At 46.9% G+C, this 27,668-nt stretch overlaps 2 protein-coding genes across 4 annotated transcripts in view; both read right to left on the bottom strand.

Annotated features, from left to right (window-relative positions):
- Positions 1–27,668, bottom strand: part of LOC119970125 (uncharacterized protein KIAA1958) — a 99,413-nt gene that overhangs the window by 11,055 nt on the left and 60,690 nt on the right. For 2 of the 3 annotated variants that reach the window (XM_038804184.1, XM_038804185.1), the window contains exon 3: positions 9,632–11,019. The exons of the other annotated variant lie outside the window; for it this stretch is intronic. In XM_038804184.1, coding sequence (XP_038660112.1) covers positions 9,980–11,019 — 1,040 coding nt within the window. In that variant the 3' untranslated portion in view covers positions 9,632–9,979. Of the gene's footprint in view, positions 1–9,631; positions 11,020–27,668 lie in introns of those variants that run through there. 3 annotated transcript variants of the gene reach the window in all.
- The window catches only part of snx30 (sorting nexin family member 30), a 216,699-nt gene that overhangs the window by 166,933 nt on the left and 22,098 nt on the right, over positions 1–27,668 (bottom strand). The gene's annotated exons all lie outside the window — the stretch shown is intronic.

The raw sequence follows: 27,668 nt of genomic DNA, 5'->3' as shown, positions 1-27,668 counted from the left end.
TAATGTTCACAGATTTGCACTTCCTGAAAGGGTCCTGGATACTGATGTCCTTTATTCAGAAGTGATGAGATTGACTGGGGCTCTCCAACCTGTACCCATGCTTAGCTCAAGTAACAGTGCGTGAGGGGGGGGCAGCACGGTGGTGCAGTGGGTAAGCACTGCGGCCTCACGGCACTGAGGTCCCAGGTTCGATCCCGGCTCTGGGTCACTGTCCGTGCGGAGTTTGCACATTCTCCCCGTGTATGCGCGGGTTTCGCCCCCACAACCCAAAGATGTGCAGGCTAGGTGGATTGGCCACGCTAAATTGCCCCTTAATTGGAAAAAATGAATCGGGTACTCTAAAATTGAAAAAAAACAGTGCGAGAGGGGAGGGAAAGAGATTGAACAGTAGCTGCCTCGTCACCCTGGCTGGACCAATGAACAGGATAAATATTCTGAGCTCTTGGAAGAGTTTTTTTCTGCAGCACCCACACTTGCAGCCGCTCTCCAACTTGACTAGCCCCTCAGAATTCAGAGCATGAATGACGCACGCAACCACCACCCCACCCCCAAAGTGGGCTGCATCACTCCCAAGGAATCAGAGCAAGGAAACATATCGGAAGGATGTGCCCTTCAGTGGTGACGCGCCCAGACGACAGTCGCCACTGAACAGAGTGCGGCGAAGTTCAGCTCCTAAAACCATTCTCAGTCACTTCTGCAGAGCTGCTCTTGATGCAGTTCAGACGCTCGACCTGCTATCAGATTGCAGAGCTGCAATGCTCTGGGGAACGAAGGATTGTGTTTGCACACTAGGGGGAGTCTGAGCAGATTAAGGAACACACTGTTCCACAAAGGAGTCCTTTAAAAATGATGGCAAAGTGCTTTGGGGGGGGGGGGATTTAAGAAAAGAAACAAGCTTTTGTAGTTAAACTGTGTGGTGGTATGACTAGGAGCGCTGCCATTGGTGCAGAGCACCGGTTTCCCATTGGCTCTGACTGGTCATGTGCCTCTCGGCTGATTGGCTGAGACTAGTCACGTGACTGCTCACCAATTGGTCGAGAGGCAAGTAGACCCCGCCTCCAAGGCGGGGTATAAGTACCCAGAGGTCTCGGCGGTCGGCCTTTCACTGTAGTCGACCACCGGGCTAACATCTAGCTGATTAAAGCTTAAGTTTGGACCTTTATCGTGTCTCGCGTCCAATTGATGGTACATCAAATTGTGCGTCGCCGCAGTAACTTTGAGTCTCAACACCCGTAATTTTTTTTTAATAAAGTGTCACGGTCAGGTTCAACCAGCAGCCATGCACTCCAGCAGGTTTCCGCAGAGAGAGTTCCCTGGCATTAAAGCACAGACTCGGCAAGACAAAGACACCTGCATTCAAAGAGGAATACTTTTCAACGCTCTTCAGTCCTCCAGAGTCATGCAGTTCTTCGTCTGGGTTCTCTGTGGTTTCATTCCTAGCTTTTGTGGCTGGAAATAGCAATGACAAAATACATGTCTCCACAACAGAAGCATTTATTCTGTGCCAATGTAAAAAAAATGCCCCCAAAGCGCTTTCATAAATTGACAATATTTTGCAACAAGACAGCCAATAAAACTCCCTCGAAGTTTCCACGATAAACAAAAATTTCAATTAATTAAGTTGCCTGTCACTCCTTCAGAATGGAGGTGGTTAGGGAGGGAATGTAATAAGACTGAAGCTGCTATGTTAAGAATGAGAACTCTGGAGCCAAACTGGCCTTAAAAATCAATACTGCTATTCCAGGATGGTCATACGGAGTAGTGGGCTCGGTAATAGGAAAAAAATAGGCATGGCCAGTCACCAAAAGAAAATCGTGCAACTATGATACTAGAGTTATTCAGAACAGATCATTGCAGTATTCCCTCTCAAATGTCGGAACAAGAATGAAGTCTGACAATAAATAGTGAGACAAGACATCATGGCCCAGATGGCCTCAGCTACATTGGTGATGTACCCCCAAGTTTGGGGTGATGTACCCCCAAGTTTGGGGCGATGTACCCCCAGGTTTGGGGCCACATATGTGCACTGGCCCTGTGGGAATTGCCTTGGAAGCTTGAATTTCCAATGAACAATTCCCTGGGACCCTCTTAAAAAGTCTCCAACTCTGAGTTAGGTGTGGATTCGTCGCAAAGTTCTAACTTTGTGGCCTGAATGGCTTGTTACCCAGGAGATGCAGGGCAGCACAGTAGCACAGTCATTGGCATTGTTGCTTCACAGCGCCAGAGTCCCAGGTTCGATTCCCGGCTCGGGGATAGAGTAGATACATGGGCTTCAGTAGGGTGCTCGTTGTAAGGGCCGGTGCAGACTTGGGCTTCCTTCTGCACTGTAAATTCTATGAAATTCTATAATCAAATTGGGTCGGGTGGGAGCTGGAGGGATCAGGGAGGGGGGTGTCAGTTGATGTGGTTACCAGGAGTCAGGATTTAGTCTCAAATCTGTCCATCGAACATAATTTTTGTCACAAGTAGGCTCACATTAACACTGCAATTAAGTTACTGTGAAAATCCCCTAGTCGCCACATTCCAGCACCTGTTCGGGTACACAGAGGGAGAATTCAGAATGTCCAATTCACCTAACAAGCCCGTCTTTCGGGACTTGTGAGAGGAAACCGGAGCACCCGGAGGAAACCCACGCACACACGGGGAGAACGTGCAGACTCCGCACAGACAGTCACCCAGCCGGGAATCGAACCTGGGTCCCTGGAACTGTGAAGCAACTGTGCTAGCCACTGTGCTACCGAACTGCCCTAATTAACCCACTGACCACCACCCACCCTCCCCCAACTGCCCTCTGACCATCCAATTAACCCTCCCCCACCCTCCCCGTCAAGCTGACCTGACAAGCCCCCACCACCTGACATAAGGCCATTGCAAATTGTTGAGTTATTTGTCACAATACGGCTGTGTGTTGTCTCAGAGGAGAAAATGTAAAAGTGCATTCCACACAGCAGGGGCAGCGCTTGTAACCTTCCAGTTATGTCATCTAATAATCCAAGGGACCTTGATAATCAAGGCAAATGCTGCTTTGAAACTATCCATAATATCACAAATAGGGTTTATAAATACAGGAACTTTGATATTAAACAGGAACCATTAATGTCAAACACCATTAAGTTCTTTACCAGCAAATTGCCCCAACTATGTTCACATAAATGTGATACTATATACCACACACCCATGCCAAGTGTGATATACTGGTAAAAGCTAGGGATATATGGACTAAAGCACAGGTATAATCATTTATAATGGACAGTACAGATCAAATACAATCACTTACTATTGACCAGAGGCTGAACTAGACTAGCCATATAAATACTGTGGCCATAAGAGCATGCCAAAGGCTATGAATCCTGAGGCTCTTGGGCTTTTGATGTGTTCTTAAAGTGCTATCACAGGCCAGGTAATAGCAGTGTAATCTTTTAATTTGAAGTCATTTGTAAGTTAATAACTGACTCTGGGGTCTCAACTGCAAAAGGAATTTTTCACCCACCACTTTTCTTTCAAAATCTAAAACTTCTCCTCTCATTTGCCAGTAATTCCCTGCATATAACACACATGGGCTTTGTGTTGGCAAAATTGACAAACCTATACATCAAGAAATCATCTTTATACTGCTCTGTTGAAGTGATTGCTGTTTAAAATTATAGTTCCATTTTTGCTAATCTTACAATTTTTTGATAAAAATGAAACATACTTTAGATCAGGGTTTTTCAAAGTGCAGGTCTCAACCCGCTGGGTGGGTGTCAGGAGGGTCGCGGAACGATCGGTTGCTCGATTCCTGTGGTGCTGAACATCATGCAGTCATCTGCAAACATCCCCACTTCGGACATTATGACGGACGGAAGGTAATTGATGAAACAGCTGAAGATGGTTGGGCCTAGGACACTACCCTGAGGAACTCTTGAGGTAATGTCCGAGAGCTCCTCAGATGCTTTGGGAAGGAAACGTGGCATCCTTCCTTATCCAGTCTGGCTGATAGGACTCCTGGCCCTTAACTGCGAGTGCCCTGCAAACCAGCCTGTTTTGTCAAAATGCTACACTGATCAAGAAGGGCCAACACCCAACCACATATAATCTAGGCTGGGACATAAATGCAGTACTGAGGGAGTGCTGCACTGTCCTTCAGATGTGATGTCCATGCGAGGCTCCGTCTGCATCTCAAGTGAACATAGAAGATTACACGGCACTCCCAGAAGAGTGAGGAGCTCTCCCAGTGTCACGATCAAAATGCATTCCACAACCAACGTCACTCAATTGTCTGGTCATGACCACATTGTTGTTTGTGGGATCTTACCATGTACAAATTGGTTGCTGTACTTCCTATATTGCAACAGGGACAACAGTTACATTCCATTGGTTGCATACTGCTTTGAATGGGCCCTTCTGAAATCCCATAGTTTGATTTAAAAATATGAAGGCGAAGAAAAATTGGTCCCCCACCCACCTTTGCGAATAGAAATAATGCACAGCATGGTACCAAGGAATCACACCTTTACAGAACAGTAATCAGAGGAGTTAAGTATTGCTGATGAGAAATAACCATAAGACAGTTCATAAATATATGCGATTACAAAATGAAGGACATTATTTCTGTAAAACAGAACATCCATTTTATTCATTGACGATCCTTGAAACACGCCACAATCAAAATGCGTATTTTGTTACCTTCAATGACATATTTCTGGTGACATGACACCAGGACAGGAGGTGTCTTGGCAATTTTCAGCTGCATGAATTCTAGCCCAAAGGCACAACGTTAAAATAAACTAAAAAAGACTGGCCAAGTGGAGAACACAGCATGGTTTATTCATTTATTATCTGGCAACTAGTTCAGTTTCTACATACACAGAGGAAACGCTGAAATAGCATGCAGCAATCAAAGAGACAATTATTAACAACTTTAAAAACAGATTAGTTGTAAGTGGGTTTTTTTGTCTATTTTTCTCTCTCATTTTCTTTAAAACTCTTCATTTGCTTGCAATAAACATCAAAGATTTGTGCCTACCAATCAATTCAATCATGTGGCATGGTATAGGACCAAATGACGCTCCCCCACCCCCCCTTTCTTGAACACTTTGCCCACCCCCCCAGCCTCTGAATGCATAATACTGAAGGAGCTGGATAATACGGTACATCATCTTCAAGAAGTGACATTGCTCACGCGAAAATAAAAATCAACTTGCTTAAGGGGGGGGGGGGCACCAGAATTAGGAAGGGCTACACGCCATTCAGAAACTTTGATCAGGTCGAAAAGGTTTGGCAGGTGGGAAGAGAGGGTGGGGCAGAAACAGAGACTCGGAATACGGATGTCGCTGAAGTATACCACCCGGTCAACCCCTTCCCATCACACGGGCAACATGATGGTCTTCAACCAGAAACAGAAGAAAGCCAGCAATTGAAAACCGTTTGCCCCGGTCTCTCTCTTTTTAGACTTCACCTGATGGGAGGGAGCGGCGCTCCGAAAACTTGTGATTTCAAATAAACCTGTTGGTTTAACCTGATGTTGTGAGACTTCTTAACTGTGCCCACCCCAGTCCAATCCGGCATCTCCGCATCTTTCTCTTTTTGTACCAAGTCAGACACGGCCAATGAAAGAATTGATTGGTGGGTGGAGCCTAAATGTATACAAAGGCTCTTCAAAATCAGTAACTGATTATTAGCAGCAAATGTTAACATTTCCAAAAACAAAACAAAAAAATGGACAATTTATGTAAATAAGAGCGCCCACAAAACATGCTCAGTTAGTCTGCACTGCAACAGTATGACTTGATTACAAAATGCATAGAGATTTGCATGTTTTTTTTTGGCATGACAGCAACATTTTCATTTTGACAGAATACCGTTTAGAATTTAGGTGTTCGGGGGGAAAATAAAACAAATTATTTAGCTTTTTAAATACTGGTGAAGAGAGAGACATGTCGCTGACAAGAATGGCAAATTTTAAACTATCACAACAATTTGTACTCCGTAACATTCCCTCCGGCTAGAATCAAATTGCCGACCAATCAGCGCCTTCTTCCTGTCATATAAATTGTTGTGATCGTTTGAAATTTGGCATTCTTGTGCTTGTCCTGATAAGTACAAGGAGGAAAGTTTTGACAACATGTCTCTCTTTCCAACAAAATGAATGATAATCTTCCTTCGAAAATAAGAGAAAGCAGAGATGCCCGGGCGCCGCTCAAAGCCAAAGTACATGAGCGTTGCAAATAAAAACTTGAGTTTCCCTTAATCGGAAGGTGTAAGTTGATTATTTTTATACGGTACACCTAATTAAATCAATGCTCAGAGTGCAGAGTGTACACATTTTGGATGTGGTGTAACAATTAGTAGTAAAGTGGTGAATAAAATGATCTTAATCACAGTCTAATTTAACTTGGCTAAAAATTAAACACTAGCGATCATAAAAAGAATAGAATCGGATTATGGTCGACCTACTTTCACCCCTTCCCAGCTGAGGATGACAAAAAAAATCCTTTCAATGTGAATATTGCAGGCACAAAGGTGGCCTAATGCCCAAGACAGAGAAGTGGCGCTACGCCTTTAATAGGGCAGTGGGTCCAAGAGTTTTAATTCATTAATAAAATAGAGGTTTCATGCTTTCAAGCCTAGATGGATACCACTATAAGGGTATACCGGGTAAGAAGGTTCGGGAAGATATTACTCAATTCCACCCTCCATCCTCCCTACCCTTCCCTGCTCCTTTAAGACGATTCCTATACCGTGGGACCTTTGGCCAGGCTTTTGGTCACCAGTCCTAACATCTCCCTTTGTGACTCAATGTCAAATCTTATTTGATAATGGTTCTTGTAAAGCACCGTGGGACCTTTTGCGACGTGCCATATAAATATAAGCTGCTGGTCTTGCAATGCAGCACTCGGAGACAGCAACAGAATATGACAACTTCTTGACACCGTGAAAAATACATTCTCATAAAGTCATTATTGCAAAGACGGAGGCCATTTGGTCCGTCAAGTCCATGCTAGCTCTCTGTAGAACAATCCAACCAGTCCTAATGTTTCCCTTGAAAAGCTATCATGATGACCACCTCAGCAGCTCACGCCTGGTTTCGCTCACGCTATCCACGTGGAATGTGGATATTAGTCTCTGCTGCGGACTAAAGTGAAGCAGAAACCAATTGCCCCACTCTATCCCCGTAGCCCTCCACTGGTCTGCCTTGGGCTATCTGAGGGGGAAGGCAAGTGTCACAGTCCGAAACTGTACCCCGGGGCAGGGAGTAAACCAAAACAGAGACAGTTCAACAACGTAACACCCATTAAAAGAACATCGAGTTTATAAAGGCCAGTTTGAAAAGGCAGTTCCTAAAAACACTGTATTTTAATAAAACTTAGACAAAAAAACACAAAACTACATTGAATAATAATTTCTGTCAACTACACACTTTAGGCAGTGATTTTAATGTTTCACAGTATTCTAAAGAGTTTCCAACCTCGGTTGAAATCTAGAGCCATACAATACTCCCATCTCGCGGCTCAAACCAAAACACGAGGATACTTTAACCCTTTGAGCAATGAAAAAATACCATTTTGATGTCGGCAGAACATGTCTGTACAATCATTGAGAAGGGAGTGCATTGCAATTTTGCACACATTCGTAATACTCCTGATTCATAATACTCCTGATTTGATTAAAATCTCGGTGCACGGCTGCTCAACGGGTTAAATTAGCCGATCGCACTAATTTCTATATATTAGCATTTGATTAAAAAAGTAGTACCTAACAGTCTCCTTGTTAATATATCTTTGCATATTGTTAAAGCAATAAACTCTTGTTTGAATACTAACCAAATAGTTCAGTTTGACAAACTTAGATTTAACTTATTTTTTTTTAAAGTAAAACCTTTTAACCATTCATTTCGAGGCGCATGCACTTGTAGGCACATTTTTTTTTATATAAATCTTTCCTTCCACCAGTTTTAGAACTGTTCGTTATTTTAACGGGGAACAAGCTGGCAAATTGGGCCCAATTTATTTACATTAACACACTCGCACATGCACACACACACAGGCGCGCGCGCACACACACACACAGGCGCGCACACACACACACACAGGCGCGCGCGCACACACACACACTCGTGGCTCCAGAACGCGCTAGAGGAAGTTACAGAGTGTCCTGCACAGAAATCGACTTCATTTGAGTTTTGTGGAACGAGACCGTTAAGACAGAAGGGCTATACGGAGCTGCAATCCGTCCTTGGTGTGAATCCACCATCCATCACACCAGACTTAGCGTATGCACTTTGCAAAACAAAAGAAAAGGGGGTTCCAACAACAATCGGTACTTGGTACGAGCAGCCATATACAAATATTCTAATTACAAACAGTCATCTAAAAAGAAATAAAATAAATATGATGTATAAAATCTGTAACACCAATAATAGTCACTTTTAGAACACAAATTCAAATTACTAGTAGAATATCACAAGCAACGTCAGGTATACACAGGGTGTAAATGAGATGCATCATGTACGGACAAGAAACTGTGCATTTGCAACATAATGAGTTAACCAGGACACTGAATTTCTTGCTTAGTATCAAGACGACCATGCTCAGTAACCAGAAGATTATTTTGTAAGGTTTTAGTCACAAAGTACTGTACAACTATCGTACGACCAGAAGAATGAGACACCAGCCCGATACCATTCCGGGATTACCAAGGTTAACCTATTTTGCCCGATAGCAGACCTTGATCAGTGTTTTCCATTCAAAGTAATCAGGAGCGGATCACTGGTCTGCTCAGCAGGGCGCAACATGAATCATACAGGTCCCACCCCCTCCCCAGACAGCAGCTCCTCAAACTCCAAACACATTGAAGTGTAGCTGCAGATCATAACTATTTTAAAAATAAATCCTAAAGCTGATCGCCTTCTCGCTAAATTGTTTTCGAACTGTTAAAGAAAGTGGGAGTACAGTTCCTAGGAAGATCTAAGAGCCAGCTAATCACCCTCCATTTAAAAATAAACTTTGGCTCAGCAAAGGAAACAAGCTGCTTAAACACACTGAATTCACACACGGATGAGGGACTGGGGCAGCAAGGGGGTAAATGCCATTTGTCTGCAATTGTAGGATGCAAAGTGGTGGTCTTGTGGTGGTTGGAACGGTGCTAAAAAAAAACAATGATACTGAGGGGGGGAAATACAATTAATACTGGATGGAAGGGTTAATACTGCAGCTGTAAAAAGAGGCTTCCCACATTTTTGGGATTCAGGGCAGCTCTGTCCAAAATATCTTACCTACTCAGGAATTTACCAATACGAGCAAAATGCTGTGACTTCTCTTGACTCTTTGTGCTAAACTTCTGAGAGTCAGTTTGCGACAGAAAGCGAATGATAAAGGTTGTGCACGTTTTGAAAAGCGACATGGAAAAATGGTAGTCACAGGGAGAGATTTAGAGATAGAATCAGGGTTTTAAAACACAACTTCCAGAATTCTGGAATTTCAACAACTTGGGGGCGGGATTCTCCAGTTCCCCCAGCCGTGTGTTTCCCGGCAGCGCGAAGTGCGTTGGCGACGGGATTCTGTCCTCCTGCCGCCTGTCAATGGGGTTTCCCATTGAAGACCCCCCCCCACGCTGTCGGGAAACCCACGTGCGGGGGGGGGGGGGGGGGGGGGCTGCCAGCAGGAAAAGAGAATCTCAAAGGCCGGAGAATTCAGGCCTACGTCTTGATTTATGATAGCTACAGATTAGTTTGAAAAAAAAGGCATCCTGGAATGAAATCTGGATACTTTTCTTTTTAAAAAGAGTGTGTGTGTGTCACAGAATCATCATGAACTTGTACATTGGATCACTGAAATTATAATGTGCCTGCTCTCGAGACATAATTCAGACCAAGAACCCTTTCACACGCTGCTTTTAAAAACTTCAACTATCGGCGGCGTAGAAATAATTAGAGTGACTTGTATAAAAGTGTGAGAAAATACAGAGAAAAACTTAAAAAGAAACCCAAAGTACATCTCAGTCAGGCCGTATCCGAGGAAGAGTCAAAGGAGCCAGAGATGATGAAGTTCCCTGTATTGTTGAGCCCTGACATTGACTGGGCAGCCTGCTGGCTCAGATTGTTACATATTAGCACCAGCTGGTTGCTTTGCGCCTCAGACAGAGAACTGCAGCTCTGGTAAACACTAAAGTTTGTCTTCCTCCCAGGAATATTCCCCTTTTCGCACATGGTTTTAACCATCTTTGAAAGCTTATTCTTCCCGAGGGATTGGCTGTTGTACCAGTAAAGTGCGGCCAGGTTGCAGACTGGCTTGATGGACAGGTAAAACGGGGCATCTTCGTAACGCATAGCCGGAGGGCGTCTTTGTGCGTACTCCTTGTAGTCCTGTACCGGGCACGTCTGTGGAGAATGCGGCGTGGCGTAAATTCTGCACTCCGTTCCTGCTCTGCGGCTCTTGCCTTGTCCGTCAGAGTTGTCTATGATTTCCCACTCCAGGTACTCCAAGCCTGTCTCGGTTACGTGCAATCTGATGTCCCCCCATTTCAGCGTGGAGCTGTGGAACCCGGCACAGTGGCCGAACGCTTTAGTGTTGTTCAGCCACACCAGGTTGAGCAGCCCCTCGGGGTTGTACCGGCTCAGGAGGCCGCGTTTACGCAAGATGAGCTCGTCGGCAAAGGTGAGCTTCATGGATTTGTGAGGTTTGTTCCCTTTCCCTTTGCCTCGCAGGTCAAGCTGCTTTTGCTTCAGTGCTTCTTGGGAGCGCCTGAATTCTTTATCCCTCGTTATACTGAACCCATATTTGTATTCCTTTAAGTACCTTTCAAGTCCACACTGATAGTTGGCCAAACTGTTGGGCTCGTACTCCGAGCCATCCTTCTGCCTGGCGTCCACGAAGAATGAAGCTAGGTAGGCATCAAGTTCCGTGCACGGTAGGATTTGGATTTCCCGGTTTTCATGCGGGTATTTGGAAAGGAGGAATTCTCTGAAGTTTCTTAGCGCAGTCAAGGTGCTTCGCACAGTCTTCTCATTCTGTTGACCCTCACAGCCTCTTTCTTCATTTTCTAAAGGGGGGGGGGGGGAAGAAAGAGAAAAGAAAAAAATAAGCTGCACATAAAGCCATTCAAAACTAAATTTCAATTTCGCAAAGGTCATTGGAAAACGATATTACATACCTTGTCTCAGGTTTCAAAAGCCAACTTCAATTTCACAAATGACGTAAAAAGATTAAGGCAAAAGAAAATATCAAAACCGGGTCCTCATGTCAATGCAGCACTCTCGGTGCATGAGGGGGGGGGGGGGGGGAGCGAGAGAGATTAGGTATCAAGCACAGGCTGTCCTCAGAACAGCACCAAAGTCAGCACCTCACAACGTTATACTGCCGCAACTGCCCAATGCACTAGCCTCTGCAAATGGGCATTGAAAGAAATGCAACAGTGGACAGGATTTTGATGTATAGATGTGGCAAAAAATACCGTATAAACTCCGTACATTACTGAGGCCTATCTTGCGAATGGAGGAGTCTAGAGAAATATGTGGCGGAAAATAAATAAATAAATCCATTGCAGCTTAAACTGACCAAGTGAAGAAATCTGGAATTGAAGGACTAATAGAACATAGAACAGTACAGCACAGAACAGGCCCTTCGGCCCTCGATGTTGTGCCGAGCAATGATCACCCTACTTAAACCCACGTAACCCGTATACCCGTAACCCAACAATCCCCCCCATTAACCTTACACTACGGGCAATTTAGCATGGCCAATCCACCTAACCCGCACATCTTTAGACTGTGAGAGGAAACCGGAGCACCCGGAGGAAACCCACGCACACACGGGGAGGACGTGCAGACTCCACACAGACAGTGACCCAGCAGGGAATCGAACCTGGGACCCTGGAGCTGTGAAGCATTGATGCTAACCACCATGCTACCGTGAGGCCCCAAATTATGCCACACTAACCATAGCTTCTTATCCTTTCTGCCAAATCAATAAATAATCAATCTGGTCTCTTGCATGATCCAAATTGAATGGCGGAATGTACTCGGCAGTGTTGTTTATATTGTTCTAAGTTCTGTTGTGACCCGAGCAAGCGTTTTGAAATATGCAAAGTCAGGGTGAAATATTGATCGCTACATATTGGCCAGCAGAGGCGAGGGCTGTTTCACTGCAATGAATTGGTAACAGACTCAAAACACACATCGCCCACATTGAAGCATCTTTTGGTTTGAGTGTGTTTGTTCCCCTCCCAAATTAGCACTGATGTATTAAATACCTGTACTGCAAACCTACAAGAAGGGGGTTTGGTTTGCCAGACAAAATATGCTTCTCAACAGATGCTGAAATGAGACTTTTCCACGTGCATGTGCTTGTGCACACACTGTATATTCTGTGCTCACCCCATTGCAAAGGAAGTAAACTTGTGGAATGTAATTTTCTGAAACACAGAGACTGAAGATATTATAAATTATGCCTTTACTGGATTACATAGGCACAATGTGCAATAGTTTAAAAAAAAAGATATTTTATTCCAAACATACACAGCATCAATAGAATACACAGCCCAAAGCATAATTAACAGTTTGTGCAGATTTTTCCCTTTTTAATCACCCTCTCCCCCCGCAACGAACAGCTCCTCAAATTCAGTCATGAATGGTCTCCACCACACCTCAAAATCCTCTTCTGACCCTCTCCACTCGAACTTAATCTTCTCCAGACGGGGGAAGTCAGACAACTCCCCCAGCCAGGCCGCCACCCCCGACGGCATATCCAACCTCAAATTCAACAGGATCTTTCACCGACAATCAGAGAGGCGAAGGCCACAACATCGGCCCCCTTTCCCTCCAGCAACTCTGGCTCCTCTGAGACCTCGAAGATCACCACCATCGGATCCGGCCTGACCTCAGCCCCCACTATCCTGGATAACGTCCCAAACGCCGCCTCCCAAAAGCTCTCCAACTTCTCGAAACCCCAGAACATGTGAACATGCTTCGCCAGACCCCGCCCGCACCTCTCTCACCCATCGGTCACCCCCTGGAAGAACCCATTCGTCCTCGCCCGAGTCATGTGCTCGCTGCGCACTACCTTGAACTGAATCAAGTTCATGCTCATCCTCGTGCCGGGGTAAGCGGCAACGGGGCCGTCATCAGGGCCCTCAAGCTAGAACCTCTGCAGGATTCCTCCTCCAACCTGATCCACTACCCTCCCCCACCCCCCCTCAAACCCCCGACCAATGTCTCACCTTCTCCACATTTGCAGCCCAGTAATTATACATCAGGTTCGGGAGCATCAACCCCCCTTTCTGTCTCTGTAGCAGAGCCCTCTTCACCCTCAGTACCTTCCCCGCCCATGTAAGCTCCCAGAACAGTGTCTCCATCCTCTGGAAGAAGGGCTAAGGGAGAAAGATCAGGAGAGTCTGAAAGACAAACAGGAACCTTGGCACCACATTCATCTTTACCACCTGCACCCTCCCTGCCAACGTCAAGTTCAGAGTATCCCATCTCTTGTGATCACCCCTTAACTTCTTCCACGAACGTTGTCAAATTCCACCTGTGCATCTTGGTCCACCTATGAGTCACCTGAATCCCCAAATACCTAAACCTAAAATACTTGCCACCTTGCAGTGCCCGCAAATTGGCCCCTGCCCCACCGGAAACACCTCGCTTTTCCCTATGTTCAACTTATACCCGGAGAAGGCCCCAAACCTGTCCAGCAGGCCCATAATTCTGCCTGTACCCTCCAGCAGGTCCGGCACAAACAACAGCAGGTCATCTGCATACAACGACACCCAATGCTCCCCCCTCCCTTACCTCACAACCCTCCCCACTCAGCCGACACACGGAGAACCATCACCAAGGGCTCAATCGCCAGCGCAAATAACAACAGCGAAAGCGGGCACTCCCGCCTTGTTTCCCTATGTAGCCCAAAATACCCTGAAACTGTCTCGTTCGTGCGCACATTTGCCACCGGGGCACATACTAAAGACGCACCCATGCCACAAACTTCAGCCCAAACCCAAACCTACCCAGAATTTCAAAGAGGTACCTCCACTCTACCCAGTCAAAGGCCTTCTCTGTGTCCATGGATACAATAACCTCCCGTGCCCCCCTCCCTGACGGAGTTATAATTACATTCAACATCCTCCTGATGTTACTGGAGAGCTGCCTACCCTTCACTAAACCAGCTTGGCCCTCGGAGGCCACCTCTGGCACACACCCCTCCATCCTACCCACCAACAGCTTCGTCAGTACTTTCACATCCACGTTCAACAAACAGATGGGCCTGCAGGACCCACATTCCAGTAGGTTGCTGGAAACTGCCCGCTCTCCACCACCTCACTAAACATCCCCAACAGGCAAGTGGCCAACTCTGTCGCAAACTGCTTTAATAGCCCGCCAGAAAGCCGCCCAGCCCCGGGGCCTTCCCCGACACAATCCATCCAACGGCTCCTCCAAAGCCTGCTTCTTCTCCTCCTGCAGCTCTGGGAACTGCCAACCCATCCAGAAACCATCCTATATCCCCCACATTCTACCCAGCTCGGCCTTGTACATCTTCTCATAATACGCCCCTAACACCTCATTTCGCTTTTCCTGCTCTGACACCAGCTCCCCCTTCTCTGCCCTTTCCTGCAAAATATCCCTCGTCGTTGCCTAACATTGCAATTGGTGGGCCAACATGAGACTCGCCTTCTCCCCATACTCATACTGCAGCCTCCTTGCCCTCCCCAGCTGCCCTATGGCCGTAACATAGAAACATAGAACATGCAGTGCAGAAGGAGGCCATTTGGCCCATTGATTCTGCACCGACCCACTTAAGCCCTTACATCCACCCTATCCCCATAACCCAATAACCCCATCTAACCTTTTTGGACACACAGGGGCAATTTAGCATGGCCAATCCACCTAACCTGCACATCTTTGGGCCGTGGGAGGAAACCCACGCAGACACAGGGAGAACGTGCAGCCTCCACACAGACAGTGACTGAGCGGGGAATTGAACCCGGGATCCTGGCACTGTGAAGCCACAGTGCTAGCCACTTGTGCTACCGTGCTTGCCCACTGTCAACCCATCAAATTATCCCTGCAACCTCATCCTCTCCCACCAACAACTCCTTCACGGAGGCTGCCGAGTATCTCCTATCCATCTCGACTATCTCCTGTAACAGCCGCCCGTGCTCCTCGCTCCTCCTTCTCCCTCTATGGGCCTTACACAAAATAATCTCACCTCGGTCCACCGCCTTTAAAGCTTCCCAAAACATGGCTGCTGACACTTCTCCATTTTGATTAAGCTCCACATAATTCCTAATCACCACTCTCAGCTTCTCACAAAACGCCTTTTCACCAGCAGTCCGGAATCTAACCTTCACCCCGGCCTCTGCATCTGCCCTGGATTAAACCTCACATCCAGCCAATGTGGCACATGCTCCAAAATCACAATTCACGCATATTCCGCCCCTACCAGCACCTGCCTCAAGAACCTATGAGCCTGGTCCCCCTCTGGGGCTTTGTCCATTACATTCTCCTCCACCAACCTGCCCAACATCCTCGAAACGTACTTTGTGGCGCTCGTGACCTCCACTCCCTCCAGCAGAGCCCCAATCCACATGTTATAACGTCCAGACCTGTTCTCCTGCTCCTCCACCTTCGACCACAGCGACTTGCATAGATCGCCCAGCATTCCCACCTCTGCCTCCAAAGGCACAATCCGGTCTCTCTGGTCGGACACCACCTTTTCCACCTCCCGGATACTCACCCTTCCCACTTTGAGGCACTTCTCCACTCGATCCAGAGACCGGCAAAGAGATGCACTGCCCCATCAATCGCCTTCGCCCAGTCACTCGGCGTCTCCTTCCTTTGCTGGTGAAATTCCTCCTTTATGAAGCTCATCAATTGATCCGTTTGAGGCTTTCCCACCGCCGCCGACCCTCCACCATTTACAGAATTGGTGCTGCGCCATGTTGGGTCTCCTCCAACTCCTTAGCCAGGACTTTCACCGTCTTCTGCCGGGTCTGATAGCCAGTAGACGTGCCAATCAAGGGGAGAATGTCTTCCCTTACACTCTCTGCTCCACGTTTCTGCCCAATACACGGGTGAAAAATGCCAAACCAACGCCTTCGAGCCGGAGCTGCGAGATCACCGATTCCATGGCAGCCACCGGAAGTCCAGTGCGCAATAGTTAATGTGCTGAATGCCAAAACGTACACCTGAATTTAACTTCACCATCAATGCAGCTTTCAGCCATGCAATATAATGATAGCACCTGGCACGTGGAAATGATGATACATGTCTAAACTGTGCCAGCAGTCAGCCCACCTCCTTTCCTGACCCACAGAGGAGCATTGCTGCTATTGGAGTTTTCGCAACTTATTTGCTTTGCCCCAGCGGTGTGAGAGGAAAGTGTTCAACAACACATTGCGTTGATTTATTCATTTTTTAATTCACGCCTTCGCAGGATGTGGGCATAGGCGGCAAAGCCACCGTTTGTTGCCCACCCTTACTTGTCCTCGTGCTGGTGGTGGGGAAACCATCTTCTTGAACTGCTGCAGTCCATGCGGGGTAGGTACACCCCGAGTGCTGTTAGGAAGAGAATTCCAGGATTTTGATCCAATGACAGTGAAGGAACAGCGATATCGTTTTCGTGTCTCGGTCCATCCAGTTTAATTCCTTTTCGACTCTGTCGTGTCTTGCTACAACGGAGTGGCTTGCTGGGCCATTCAGAGGGAATTAAGAATCAACCACATTGTTGTGCGTCTGGAGCCGCGTGTAACAGGTGAGGCCTTAGGAGACATTTGTAAATCACATGGGTTTTCAAAGCATAATCAACAATGGTCAGACTGGCTTTGAAATCCAGGTTTGATTCATGAATTGAATTGAAATTCCACCCGTTGCCCAGGCGGAATTTGGAACAATGTCCCCACAGCATTACTCTGGTTGTCTGAATGAGGAAACCAGTGTCATTACCCCCGTAACTAGGTAAAAAGAACCTCAGGACTGATAAGTAGTAAATTGGGTGAGAAACAGCGGGTAGGCTGGAGGGACGGGGGCTGTGGGAGGATGCGAGGACAGAGGAGGGAGGAGTAGAAAAAGATTGAGGGGCAAGTGGTGAAAGCAGGAAAATTAAATATTTTCACCGGCACAGCGGTGGATCCTGCCAGCTGGTCGCAGTGTTGAGCCATTTTGGTGCCTGGCCCTGAATCCTACTAGGTTTAACCAGTTCGCAGATAGTAAAAATCAAGTCGTTTTTTTTTTTTGCTTCTGTGCCAAATTGTGGCTCATCAAGGCACACGTGGGGTTAAAAACCAAGTTCGTCCACAGAAATGAAGGAAGCCAAAGATGACACCCAGATTTTTAAACAATATATTTCTTTTGTTTGTCAAATATTGGGTAATGATAATCTTTATTAGTGTCACAAAAGTAGGCTTACTTTAAAACTGCAATGAAGTTACTGTGAAAATAGCATTTCTCAGGTTGCCTTGAGGTGGTCTGTTTGAAGTCACGAGAGAAGAAAAAAACAGGCCAGATGTTAATTACAGTGTAGTTATTTTTCTTAATTCTTTTACAGGGCTTCACTGAACCGTTCACTGCCCCCTCGAGTGTCTCGCTCGGCCATTTCAGGGGGCAGGTAAGGGTCAACCACACTGCTGTGGGTCTGGAGTCGCATGTGGGCCAGACCGGGTAAGGACGGCACATTTCCCTCTCTAAAGGACATCAGTGAACCAGATGGGTTTTCACGACAATCTGAGATACCATTACGGAGGCCAGTTTTCAATTCCGGATTTTATTAATGGAGTTTAAATTCCGCCGTGGTTGGATTTGAACCCGTGAACCCAGAGCATTAGCCTGGGCGTCTAGATTACTAGTCCAGTGTCATCACCAGTATTCCTCCATCTCCTCCTGTAGCAGAGCAGGCACAATGGTTCTATCCTCCATGAAGGTATAGCTAAGTTTGTAACTATGGTACATTTACAGTGTTCATTCATCCAATTGCTGTTTAATGGAACATTTCAGCAGTTTATAGCAGTGCTGGGCAACCTAGGCTGGTGAGTGGGCCACTGAGCAGCTCTCCTTGATCACTCAATGGGAGATTGAAATCGGGCTTGTTCTCTAACCATGACCCATGAATTAGATTGAATACATTTGATAAACGCTGACTATTTCATAACGACTTATAGAAAACGCTTAGTCAATCATACATTAATAGAACTCTCATCAACTTCAGCGGGTAGAAACAAAATAAATATTTACACTTTGGACACGGAGGGAGCGCTCGGCTCTCACGGTCAACGTTGTGAGCAATCAACACGCACCTCACTTCGCTTGCCCTCGCTTTACGTGGGGATCACTTCAGTCATAGCGGTAGGATTAAAAAGTACGGGGGTGGAAATCAGTGGAACGTGGAAAACCTGCGCGTGGGCAATGGTCAACAAAATGTCTCCTGGGCCACACTCAGAACCCAGATGGGCCGCATGTAGTCCCCGGGCAGCATGCTGTCCACCTCTGGATTGTCGCCCACTGAATTGGTTGGAGAAATCTTTATTCCCCTGCTTTCTGAAAGTCAGCAAGTCCGTGCAAAGACATGCAATTTAACAAATAAATTGAAACGTGACGGCGAGCATTTTTTGTTTAATTCCCAAGATCTTGAACTCAAGAAAACATTTCTAGAGTATAATTCAAGAAGCACATAGTGAAACACTTGGGGGGGGGGGGGGGGGGGGGGGGGGGGCGCGAATATAGTGCAACACAGGGAGAGGTGTGAATGGAAAAAGACTAAAACCATTGTCAGTGAGCTGCTGAGTATTATTTTTGGAACATTTATGGAATAGGCCAGTGGCCTGTACTTCAGGCTGCACAGAGGCAAGTGAATTGCATCGGAATGTGGAGTCAAGAAATTCAGAAGATAACTCCAGGAGGGAATGAGACATCTGGCCCATCATAGTTTATAATCAGGAAATGCTCTATAGACCCTCTTGGCAGCTCCAATTAGCTCTTAAAACAATCCCAGGGATTTTTATAAACCTCCATTTAGGAGTCCATTCCATATACGGGGAGCTGCTGCTTGAGGAACTATTAATAAGTCTGTGGGTCAAAGAGATGAGAGAAGGGAACTAGGAGGAAAAGCAGCTAGTCAAGCAATCACAATGCATTAAAAATGCTCCAAAACGTGGGAACTGGTTCTGCATTTCACGAAGAGCTGGTATGAACTGCCTCGAGAATTGGATAAACTAGGTAGTCTGTGTCCCCCTTCAAGGGTCACATATTGCAGGCGTTGGGTATATTAGCTTGTCTGGCAATTCACCTGCTGGCTCCGGCCCAGCCCCTACACCCATCCCTCCTCCTCCTCCTGTTGTACCACTGCCTCCTGTGTTGTGACCCCAGTAAGCGAGGTCCTGCACTGGCCCAACCAACTCCACGCCTGAGGTCATGCAGTATCAGCGATGTCCCAGGGTTATCCTGGAGAGGCAGTGCCTAAACACAGGAAGGCACGTGTATATTTATCAGGGAGACTGCTGCTTCTTTATACTCTCCAGGGGCACCAAATTAACAGAAATATCTCATTTCAGTCGAGCCACCCAGAGAGAAAGCCATGCGTGACTGTGACCAATTGACATGCAAACGCCAAGCAGAATTTCTCAGACTAACTGCAATCTGTCCCTTCATCATTTAAAAAAAAAAGTAAATGGAGATCAAAGGGACCGGATTTGTCCAGTTACACTGGACAGCAGACGAGTCTGCTGTAAGCAGCTTACATTGCTGCGCATTTTAAACAAAATGGTCATTGCTTGGTCGCTTTTATTCAATGTCTCCCAGGGCAGCAGATTGTTCCCAATCTTGCATTTGGGATATCGCTGTCTCGCAGTTCTGCACGTTCTGTTTATAACAGTCATTATATCATTAAAATGTAGAACACACAGAAATATAAATACAGTAAACTGTGCAGCAGTATCTTTATTCAGAAGCTATTTCACAAGCAATCATTGAGTGCACATGCTCCACTTGTGTTTGCATTAACATTGTGTGTGTAATGTTTAGGCTGCTGGCTGTCGTATATGTCACATATGGCCCCTGGCAGCGGTGACAAGTTTACGGATGAGATAATGTCACAATTCATCATCAGAAACATGCTGCAGCAGCTCGGAGAACATTCTTCTGTGGAACTTAACTCCAAAAGCACTGATTCCTCCTTCTATCAAGTCACGTCACGAGCTATTTAAAAACCACACAACGTTGTTTTCCCGCAAATGCCGATTTCCTCCATACTTTGTTTAAAAAAATAATTAAATCCAGCATCAGTGATAACAATGTTAAAACCAGCTCCAAGGAATACAGAGAGGTTGATTTCGAATACAAGGAATCCATGGCATTCCAATCATTAAAATAAGATAAACCTGTCACAGAGATAAACGGAATTGTGTGTCACAGAATTAAAGCGTCAACTCACTTTGCAAAGTAAATTTTTGGCTTGCATCACACACTGGGGAACAGATAAAGAACAAAGAATGTAAAGTATATTCAGAATTAAGTAATTAAACCTCTGCATTTAAGTACCGGGCGAACACACTGAAGAAACCCACGGTAATGTAATTTATTGAAACATTTAAGTAATAGTGCTTCAAAGATGCACGGTTTAAATTGAACATGTTATTTGGGATCAGTAGCAAGATGGGGGAAATAAACTCTTTGGGACATGGGCCTCATACCCCCTTGTGACGGAGGTGCTGGTGGATTATGAGGATTGACTTGAGTCACGGTTTTATTTTCGCTTAAACTACTGATTTGCCACTCTGCATCTTGTTATTTACAATGCATTTTCTAAATCTTTCAGAGAAACCTTTCAAAGCACCCAGGTCACTCCCTTCGATGTTCATGTTGTACTGATTAAAACAATCAATCACTGAAGGAAACCGGCATAGTGCCACAAACACAGATAGTAGAGGGGCTCGCACTCAGAGACAAGCAATGAAAACACACAGGCGAGGGTATCAGCAAATTACTGCAGATGCTGGAATCTGAAACCACAGTACAAAGATGTGCAGGTTAGGTGGTTTGACCATGTTAAATTGCCCCTCAGTGTCCAGGGATGTGAGGGTTAGGTTAAGGGGTTATTAGGATCGGGTGAGGAAGTGGGCTCGGGTGGGATGCTCTTTCAGAGAGGGTGCGGGCAGCCTCAATGGGCTGAATGGCCTCCTTCTGCACCGCAGGGCGACTTGATACAGGTTTATAAAATGATCAGGGGAACAGATAGAGTAGACAGTCAGAGACTTTTCCCCCGGGTGGAACAAACCATTACAAGGGGACATAAATTTAAGGTGAATGGTGGAAGATATAGGGTGGATGTCAGAGGTAGGTTCTTTACCCAGAGAGTAGTGGGGGCATGGACGCACTGCCTGTGGAAGTAGTTGAGTCGGAACCATTAGGGGCCTTCAAGCGGCTATTGGATAGGTACATGGATTACGGTAGAATAATGGGGTGTAGATTAATTTGTTCTTAATCTAGGACAAAAGTTCGGCACAACATCGTGGGCCGAAGGGCCTGTTCTGTGCTGTATTTCTATGTTCTACACCGTAGGGATTTCTACGTCTAAATTGCTTTCAATCCAGGCAGGCTGGTTGCTGACTTACACCCCAATTGCCCAGCTCAACCCCTTCACTCACTGGCGGCAGCCCACAGGAAATGAAATGCCTGGAAATATATATACACAGGCTCCCTCCACTACGGTGGTAACAAGTAGCCACACCAATTAATGGAGCTTCCCAGCAATAGAAATCAGGAATGCTAAACACATCCACCCACATGCAAGTCTGACTAAAATAGCAACACTGGATATAAACAAAGGAAAAATATACGTCATTGTTGATGTCATCATCAACACGGTTGTTTCAACAGTACTCAAAGATCATGGTGGTGACTGTCCTTGGGGTAAAGATTATTCTCGCACACCCTGTAACCGCACTCGGAGAACGGCACTAAAATGTCAGAAACAGAATCAGAAATTTTCAGCCCCAGAGGTGGGTTGGCTGGTAGCAGAGGTGGGTTGGCTGGTAGCAGAGGTGGGTTGGCTGGTAGCAGAGGTGGGTTGGCTGGTAGCAGAGGTGGGTTGGCTGGTAGCAGAGGTGGGTTGGCTGGTAGCAGAGGTGGGTTGGCTGGTAGCAGAGGTGGGTTGGCTGGTAGCAGAGGTGGGTTGGCTGGTAGCAGAGGTGGGTTGGCTGGTAGCAGAGGTGGGTTGGCTGGTAGCAGAGGTGGGTTGGCTGGTAGCAGAGGTGGGTTGGCTGGTAGCAGAGGTGGGTTGGCTGGTAGCACCCCCTTGCCTTCGGGTGGCCCTTCCAGATGGAGGCTGGCGGTTCTGAATACGGCCGCTACCATCCAGAAGGACCGGGGCAGCGGACACATGGGACCTCCATCCCCTGGTACACCCCTCCGAGTCTCTCACCATCCCGACTTGGAAATATATCGTCACCGTTCCTCCACTGTCGCTGGCTCAACATCCTGGAACTCAGGGTGGCACAGTGGTTAGCACTGCGGCCTCACGGCACCGAGGTCCCAGGTTCGATCCCGGCTCTGAGTCACTGTCGGTGTGGAGTTTGCGCATTCTCCCCGTGTCTGCCTGGGTTTCGCCCCCACAACCCAAAGATGTGCAGAGTAGGTGGATTGGCCACGCTAAATTTCCACTTAATTGGAGAAAATGAATTGGGTAATCTAAAAAATTTTTTAAATCCTGGAACTCCCTCCCAAACAGCACCTACACCCCAGGGACTGCAGCGCTTGAAGGCAACTCACTGCCATCTTCCCAAAGGCAATTAGGGGTGGGCAATATATGCTGGCCAAGTCCACGTCCCATAAATTAATTTAAAAATAGTATCGTACTCTCCGGGAACAGCGAACTGAGTCCCGACTGTCCAGTGAAGCTGAAAGAACCCACAACACTAATAATAATCTTATGTCGATGTCAAAATGTTGGCCAAAATGCTGGCCTTGTGCTCCGGGGGTGATAAAAGACCAGACGGTTTTGTTAAAAGCAGGCAGCTAACAGTCAATGTTAGAAGGTTCCTGAATGTGATCGTTGATGGCCGCCATGGATGCGGAGAAGGCCTTTGACCTGGTGGGATGGAATTATTTATGGGAGGTCCTGGGACGGTTTGTGTTTGGGCAGGGCTTTATTCTCTGGGTTCGGTTGCTGTACCAGGCACCGGTGGCGAGTGACGAACCGGGAGAGTTCGGACTACATTAGACGGCACCGGGCGGCAAGGCAAGGATGTCCCCTCGCCCCACTGTTGTTTGCCTTGGCTATGGAGCCATTGGCGATGGAGCTGAGAGCATCAAAGGACTGGAAGGGGCTAGTCCAGGGGGTGACACACAGGGTCTCGTTATATACAGACAACCTACTCCTATATATCCTATTCCGATAGGGGGATGGGGGAGATTATGCGGATCTCAGGGAAATTTGGTCGGTTCTCGGGGTACACATTGAATATGGGTAAAAGTGAGGTTTTTGTGATCCAGCCGAGGGGGCAGGAGAGGAGACTGGGGGAGACTGGGAGACAGGAGAGGAGACTGGGGGAGACAGGAGAGGAGACTGGGAGACAGGAGAGGAGCCTGGGGGAGACTGGGAGACAGGAGAGGAGACTGGGGAAGTTGCTGTTCAAAGTGGTGGGAGGGAGTTTTCGATATTTGAGTATTCAGGTGGCACGGGGTTGGGAGCAGCTACATAAATTAAATTTGGCCCGATTAGTTGAACAAATGAAGGAGGACTTTCGGAGGTGGGACATGCTCCCGTTGTCACTGGTGGGGAAGGGTACAGACCGTAAAGATGACGGTTCTCCCGAGATTGTTATTTGTTTTCCAGTGCCTCCCTATTTTTATAGCAACGGCCTTTTCTAAGCGGGTGAATAGGGTGATATCTGAGTTTGTGTGGGCGGGTAAAACCCCACGAGTAAAGACAGTGCCGTTGGAGCGGAGTGGGAGGGGGGGGGGGGGGGGGGGGGGGGGGGGTTGGCACTGCCGAACTTTAGGAACTACTACTGGGCGGAAATATAGCCATAAGAAGTGGGTAGTAGGGGAGAGGTCGGTGTGGGAGCGGGTGGAGGCAGCCTCATGTAAGGGCACAAGTTTGGGGGCACTGGTAACGGCTCGTCTGCCATTCCCGCCGGCCCCGGTACTCCACAAGCCCGCTGGTAGTGGCGACCCTGAGAGTCTGGGGGCAGTGGCGGAAACATATGGGAGTGGAGGGAGTGTCGGTGTGGGCTCCAATTTGGGGTAATCACCGGTTTGTCCCGGGGGGGGTAGGATGGGGGTTTTGGAGGTGCCAGAGAGCAGGGATTGAGAGGCTGAGGTATCTGTTTATTGAGGGGAGCTTATCCTGTTTGGTGGATCTGGAAGTGGAGTTTAAATTGCCGAGAGGGAATGGGTTTCAATATCTGCTGATAAGGGATTTTGTGCAAAGGTAGGTTTTGACCGTTCCGCGTCTACCGCCGCAGGGGATACAGGACAAGGTAGTTTCTAGAACGGGGATGGGGGAGGGGACGGTATTGGAAGGTATGGGGATAGTTTAGCACAGTGGGCTAAACAGCTGGCTTGCAAAGCAGAACAAGGCCAGCAGCGCGGGTTCAATTTCCGTACCAGCCTCCCTGAACAGGTGCTGGAATGTGGCGACTAGGGGCGTTTCACAGTAACTTCATTTGAAGCCTACTTGTGACAATAAGCGATTTTCATTTTCAAATCTATAAAGAACTTATGGAGTGGGAGGAAACCCAGATAGGTGAGATAAAACGTAAATGGGAAGATGAGTTGGGAAAGGTGTTAGAGGCGGGCCTGTGGGAGGATGCTCTGAGTAAAGTCAACACGTCCTCATCATGCGCCAGGCTCAGCCTGATACAATTCCAGGTGGTTCACCGGGCACACATGACGGTGGCCAGGATGAGCAGGTTTCTTGGGATAGAGGGCAGGTATGTGAGGTGTGCAGGAGGGCCCGCAAACCATGTCCACATGCTTTGGGCATGCCTAAAGCTGAGGGGGTTCTGGCAGAGATTTGTGGATGTCATTTCCACGGTACTTAAAACGATGGTGACGCTGAGTGCAGAGGTGGCAATCTTTGAAGTGCCGGAAGATCCGCGAGTCCAGGGGGCGAGGGAGGCTGACGTTCTGGCCTTTGCCTCCTTGGTAGCCTGGAGACGGATATTACTAGCGTGGTGGGACATGAAACCCCCGGAATCAGGGGTATGGGTTAGTGACACGGCAGAGTTTCTCAGACTTGAGAAAATTAAATTCGCCCGGAGTGGATCAACGTTAGGGTTCGTTCGGAGGTCGCAGCCGTTTATGGACTTCTTCGGAGAAAACTAAACTGTCAGCAGATTCAATGGGGGGCGGTTAGGGAGAAAGGGGTGTGGTAGGAGGGAAGTCAGGCTATTTTTTGTCGAGATTAGGCGGTAACAGTGGGAGATGGAGGGATGTGTTACGCACTGAACTATGTTTACATTTGTATTTGTATCTATTATTGATATAAAACCATAAATGCCTTAATAAAATGTTTGTAAAAAGAAAATAATAATAATCTTTATTAGTGTCACAAGTCGGCTTACATTAACAATGCAATGAAGTTACTGTGAAAATCCCCTAGTCGCCACATTCCGGCACCTGCTCGGGTACACGGAGAGAGAATTCAGAATGTCCAAATTACCTAACAAGCACGTCTTTCGGGACTTGTAGGAGGAAACCGGAGTGTCCGGAGGAAACCCACGCAGACACGGGGAGAACGTACAGACTCCGCACAGACAGTGACCACTTGAAGAGAGGGAAGCTTTGGATAGGATTGGATTTGTTTATTGTCACGTGTACCGAGGTACAGTGAAAAGTATTTTTCTGCGAGCAGCTCAAACAGATCATTAAGTACATGGGAAGAAAAGAGAATAAAAGAAAATACATAATAGGGAAACACAAGATATGCAATGTAACTACATAAGCACTGGCATCGAATGAAGCATACAGGGGTGTAGTGTTAATGAGGTCACTCAATAAGAGGGTCATTTAGGAGTCTGGTGACAGTGGGGAAGCTTTGCCAAGGGTCGAACATTAAAATAGATGATCTGGCCGTGATCACACTGCTCTTGGTGTTACCTTACTGTGTGCAATTTGGCTCCGACGTTTGGGTGAGCTGCAGCAGAGGAGCCACAAAATCCCGGAGGGAAAATAGCTCAAATATCTGGGCTGCTTTTGCAGAATTGCGGCAATTTTTCTGGAAAGGCTGCACAGCAGGATTCATCCCCACAGAGTGTCTGTTGGGTGGTCTGTTGCGTGTCGGTCCCCCACTGCTCTGTAGGTTGTGTTACAGCAGACTCAATCAACTGCGGACCACATTTTAAACTAACACACACATAACATACCCTCAATGATGCAGGGATAAAAAGCAGTGGGGCAAGTAGAAAGACTAGTTCTCAATATTTGGATGCGCAGACACTATCTTCAGCCTTTTGGCAAAATTGATGCCACCTCCTCCTATAACACCATCAACCATCCTGCACAGAACCCTCGGAACTGCTCAACTCAAAAGGTCACCACAGAAATGTCCCTCTCCCAGTGTGACCCTTATTCAGCCCGATGTGGCCTAGCCATCGGCCTCATGGTATCACTGTTATTTTTTGTGGATGTGTTACGTTAGAAATTTTAGTTTGAGTGCCAAGTGTTGCGGAGGGTGAGGCAGAGAATTTATTTTTTTGATTGTGATGTGACAGGTGGAAATTGAAATTATAGAGCCGACTCCACACAATCCGATTGCCAACTCTTAACTAACAAGGAAGAAAAAAACGGATAGATTTGATTATGGAAATCACAGACCAGGCACGTGACAGAAACAGGAAATTTATAATACAGACATATGACCAGGGTATGTATTCTACAAGTATTAAAGATTCACACCACAATCGTGAGAAATTTTTCTCCCGCATGCGATAATAATTTAAAAGAGCTCCAGTTTCGGATCCTGCTGGAAGTCCTTCGACCGCCAACAGTTAAGTAATTCGACACTCTCAATTTACAAACATTTCAACAAAGCACAAGAAAGCGTTGTTTGCAGTTGATAGTGAATACTTTCCCTTAACGGGAGCCCATTTAGGGCAGCACGGTAGCACAGTGGTTAGCACTGTTGTTTCACTGCTCCAGGGTCCCAGGTTCGATTCCAGGCTTGGTTCACTGTCTGTGCAGAGTCTGCACGTTCTCTCCGTGTCTGCGTGGGTTTCCTCCGGATGCTCCGGTTTCCTCCCACAGTCCAAAGGTGATCAGGTTAGGTGCATTGGCCGTGCTAAATTGCCCTTAGTGTCCAATAAAGGTTGGATGGGGTTGCTGGGTTACGGGGATGGAGTCGGGGTGTGGGCTTGGGTAGGGTGCTCTTTCCAAGGGCTGGTGCAGACTCGATGGGCCGATTGGTCTCCTTCTGCACTGTAAATTCTATGATTTGCTGTATTGGAAAATTATCACCAGTGTATATGAACTTGTGTAAACATTAATAAACTCTTTGCAAAGCGTATTAATACATGGAGGATTGAAACACTTTCATAAACTCAAACTTGCCATGATTTTATGAGCTCCATTTCAATCATACCCATCCTTGATTAAATGAAATCAGACCCATATTTTTTTGTTTTAAAGTTGTCAGAGTTGCTGAATCACAAAACATAAATGGAATAAATGAATCTAAAGGCTACGGTTGCGATGGTTATTTAAACAAATG

The sequence above is a fragment of the Scyliorhinus canicula genome, chromosome 8, assembly GCF_902713615.1.
Source record: "Scyliorhinus canicula chromosome 8, sScyCan1.1, whole genome shotgun sequence".
In the NCBI taxonomy this organism is placed as follows: Eukaryota; Metazoa; Chordata; class Chondrichthyes; order Carcharhiniformes; family Scyliorhinidae; genus Scyliorhinus; species Scyliorhinus canicula.
Note: the sequence above shows the minus strand (reverse complement) of the source record. Positions and strands in the feature narration are given on the sequence as shown.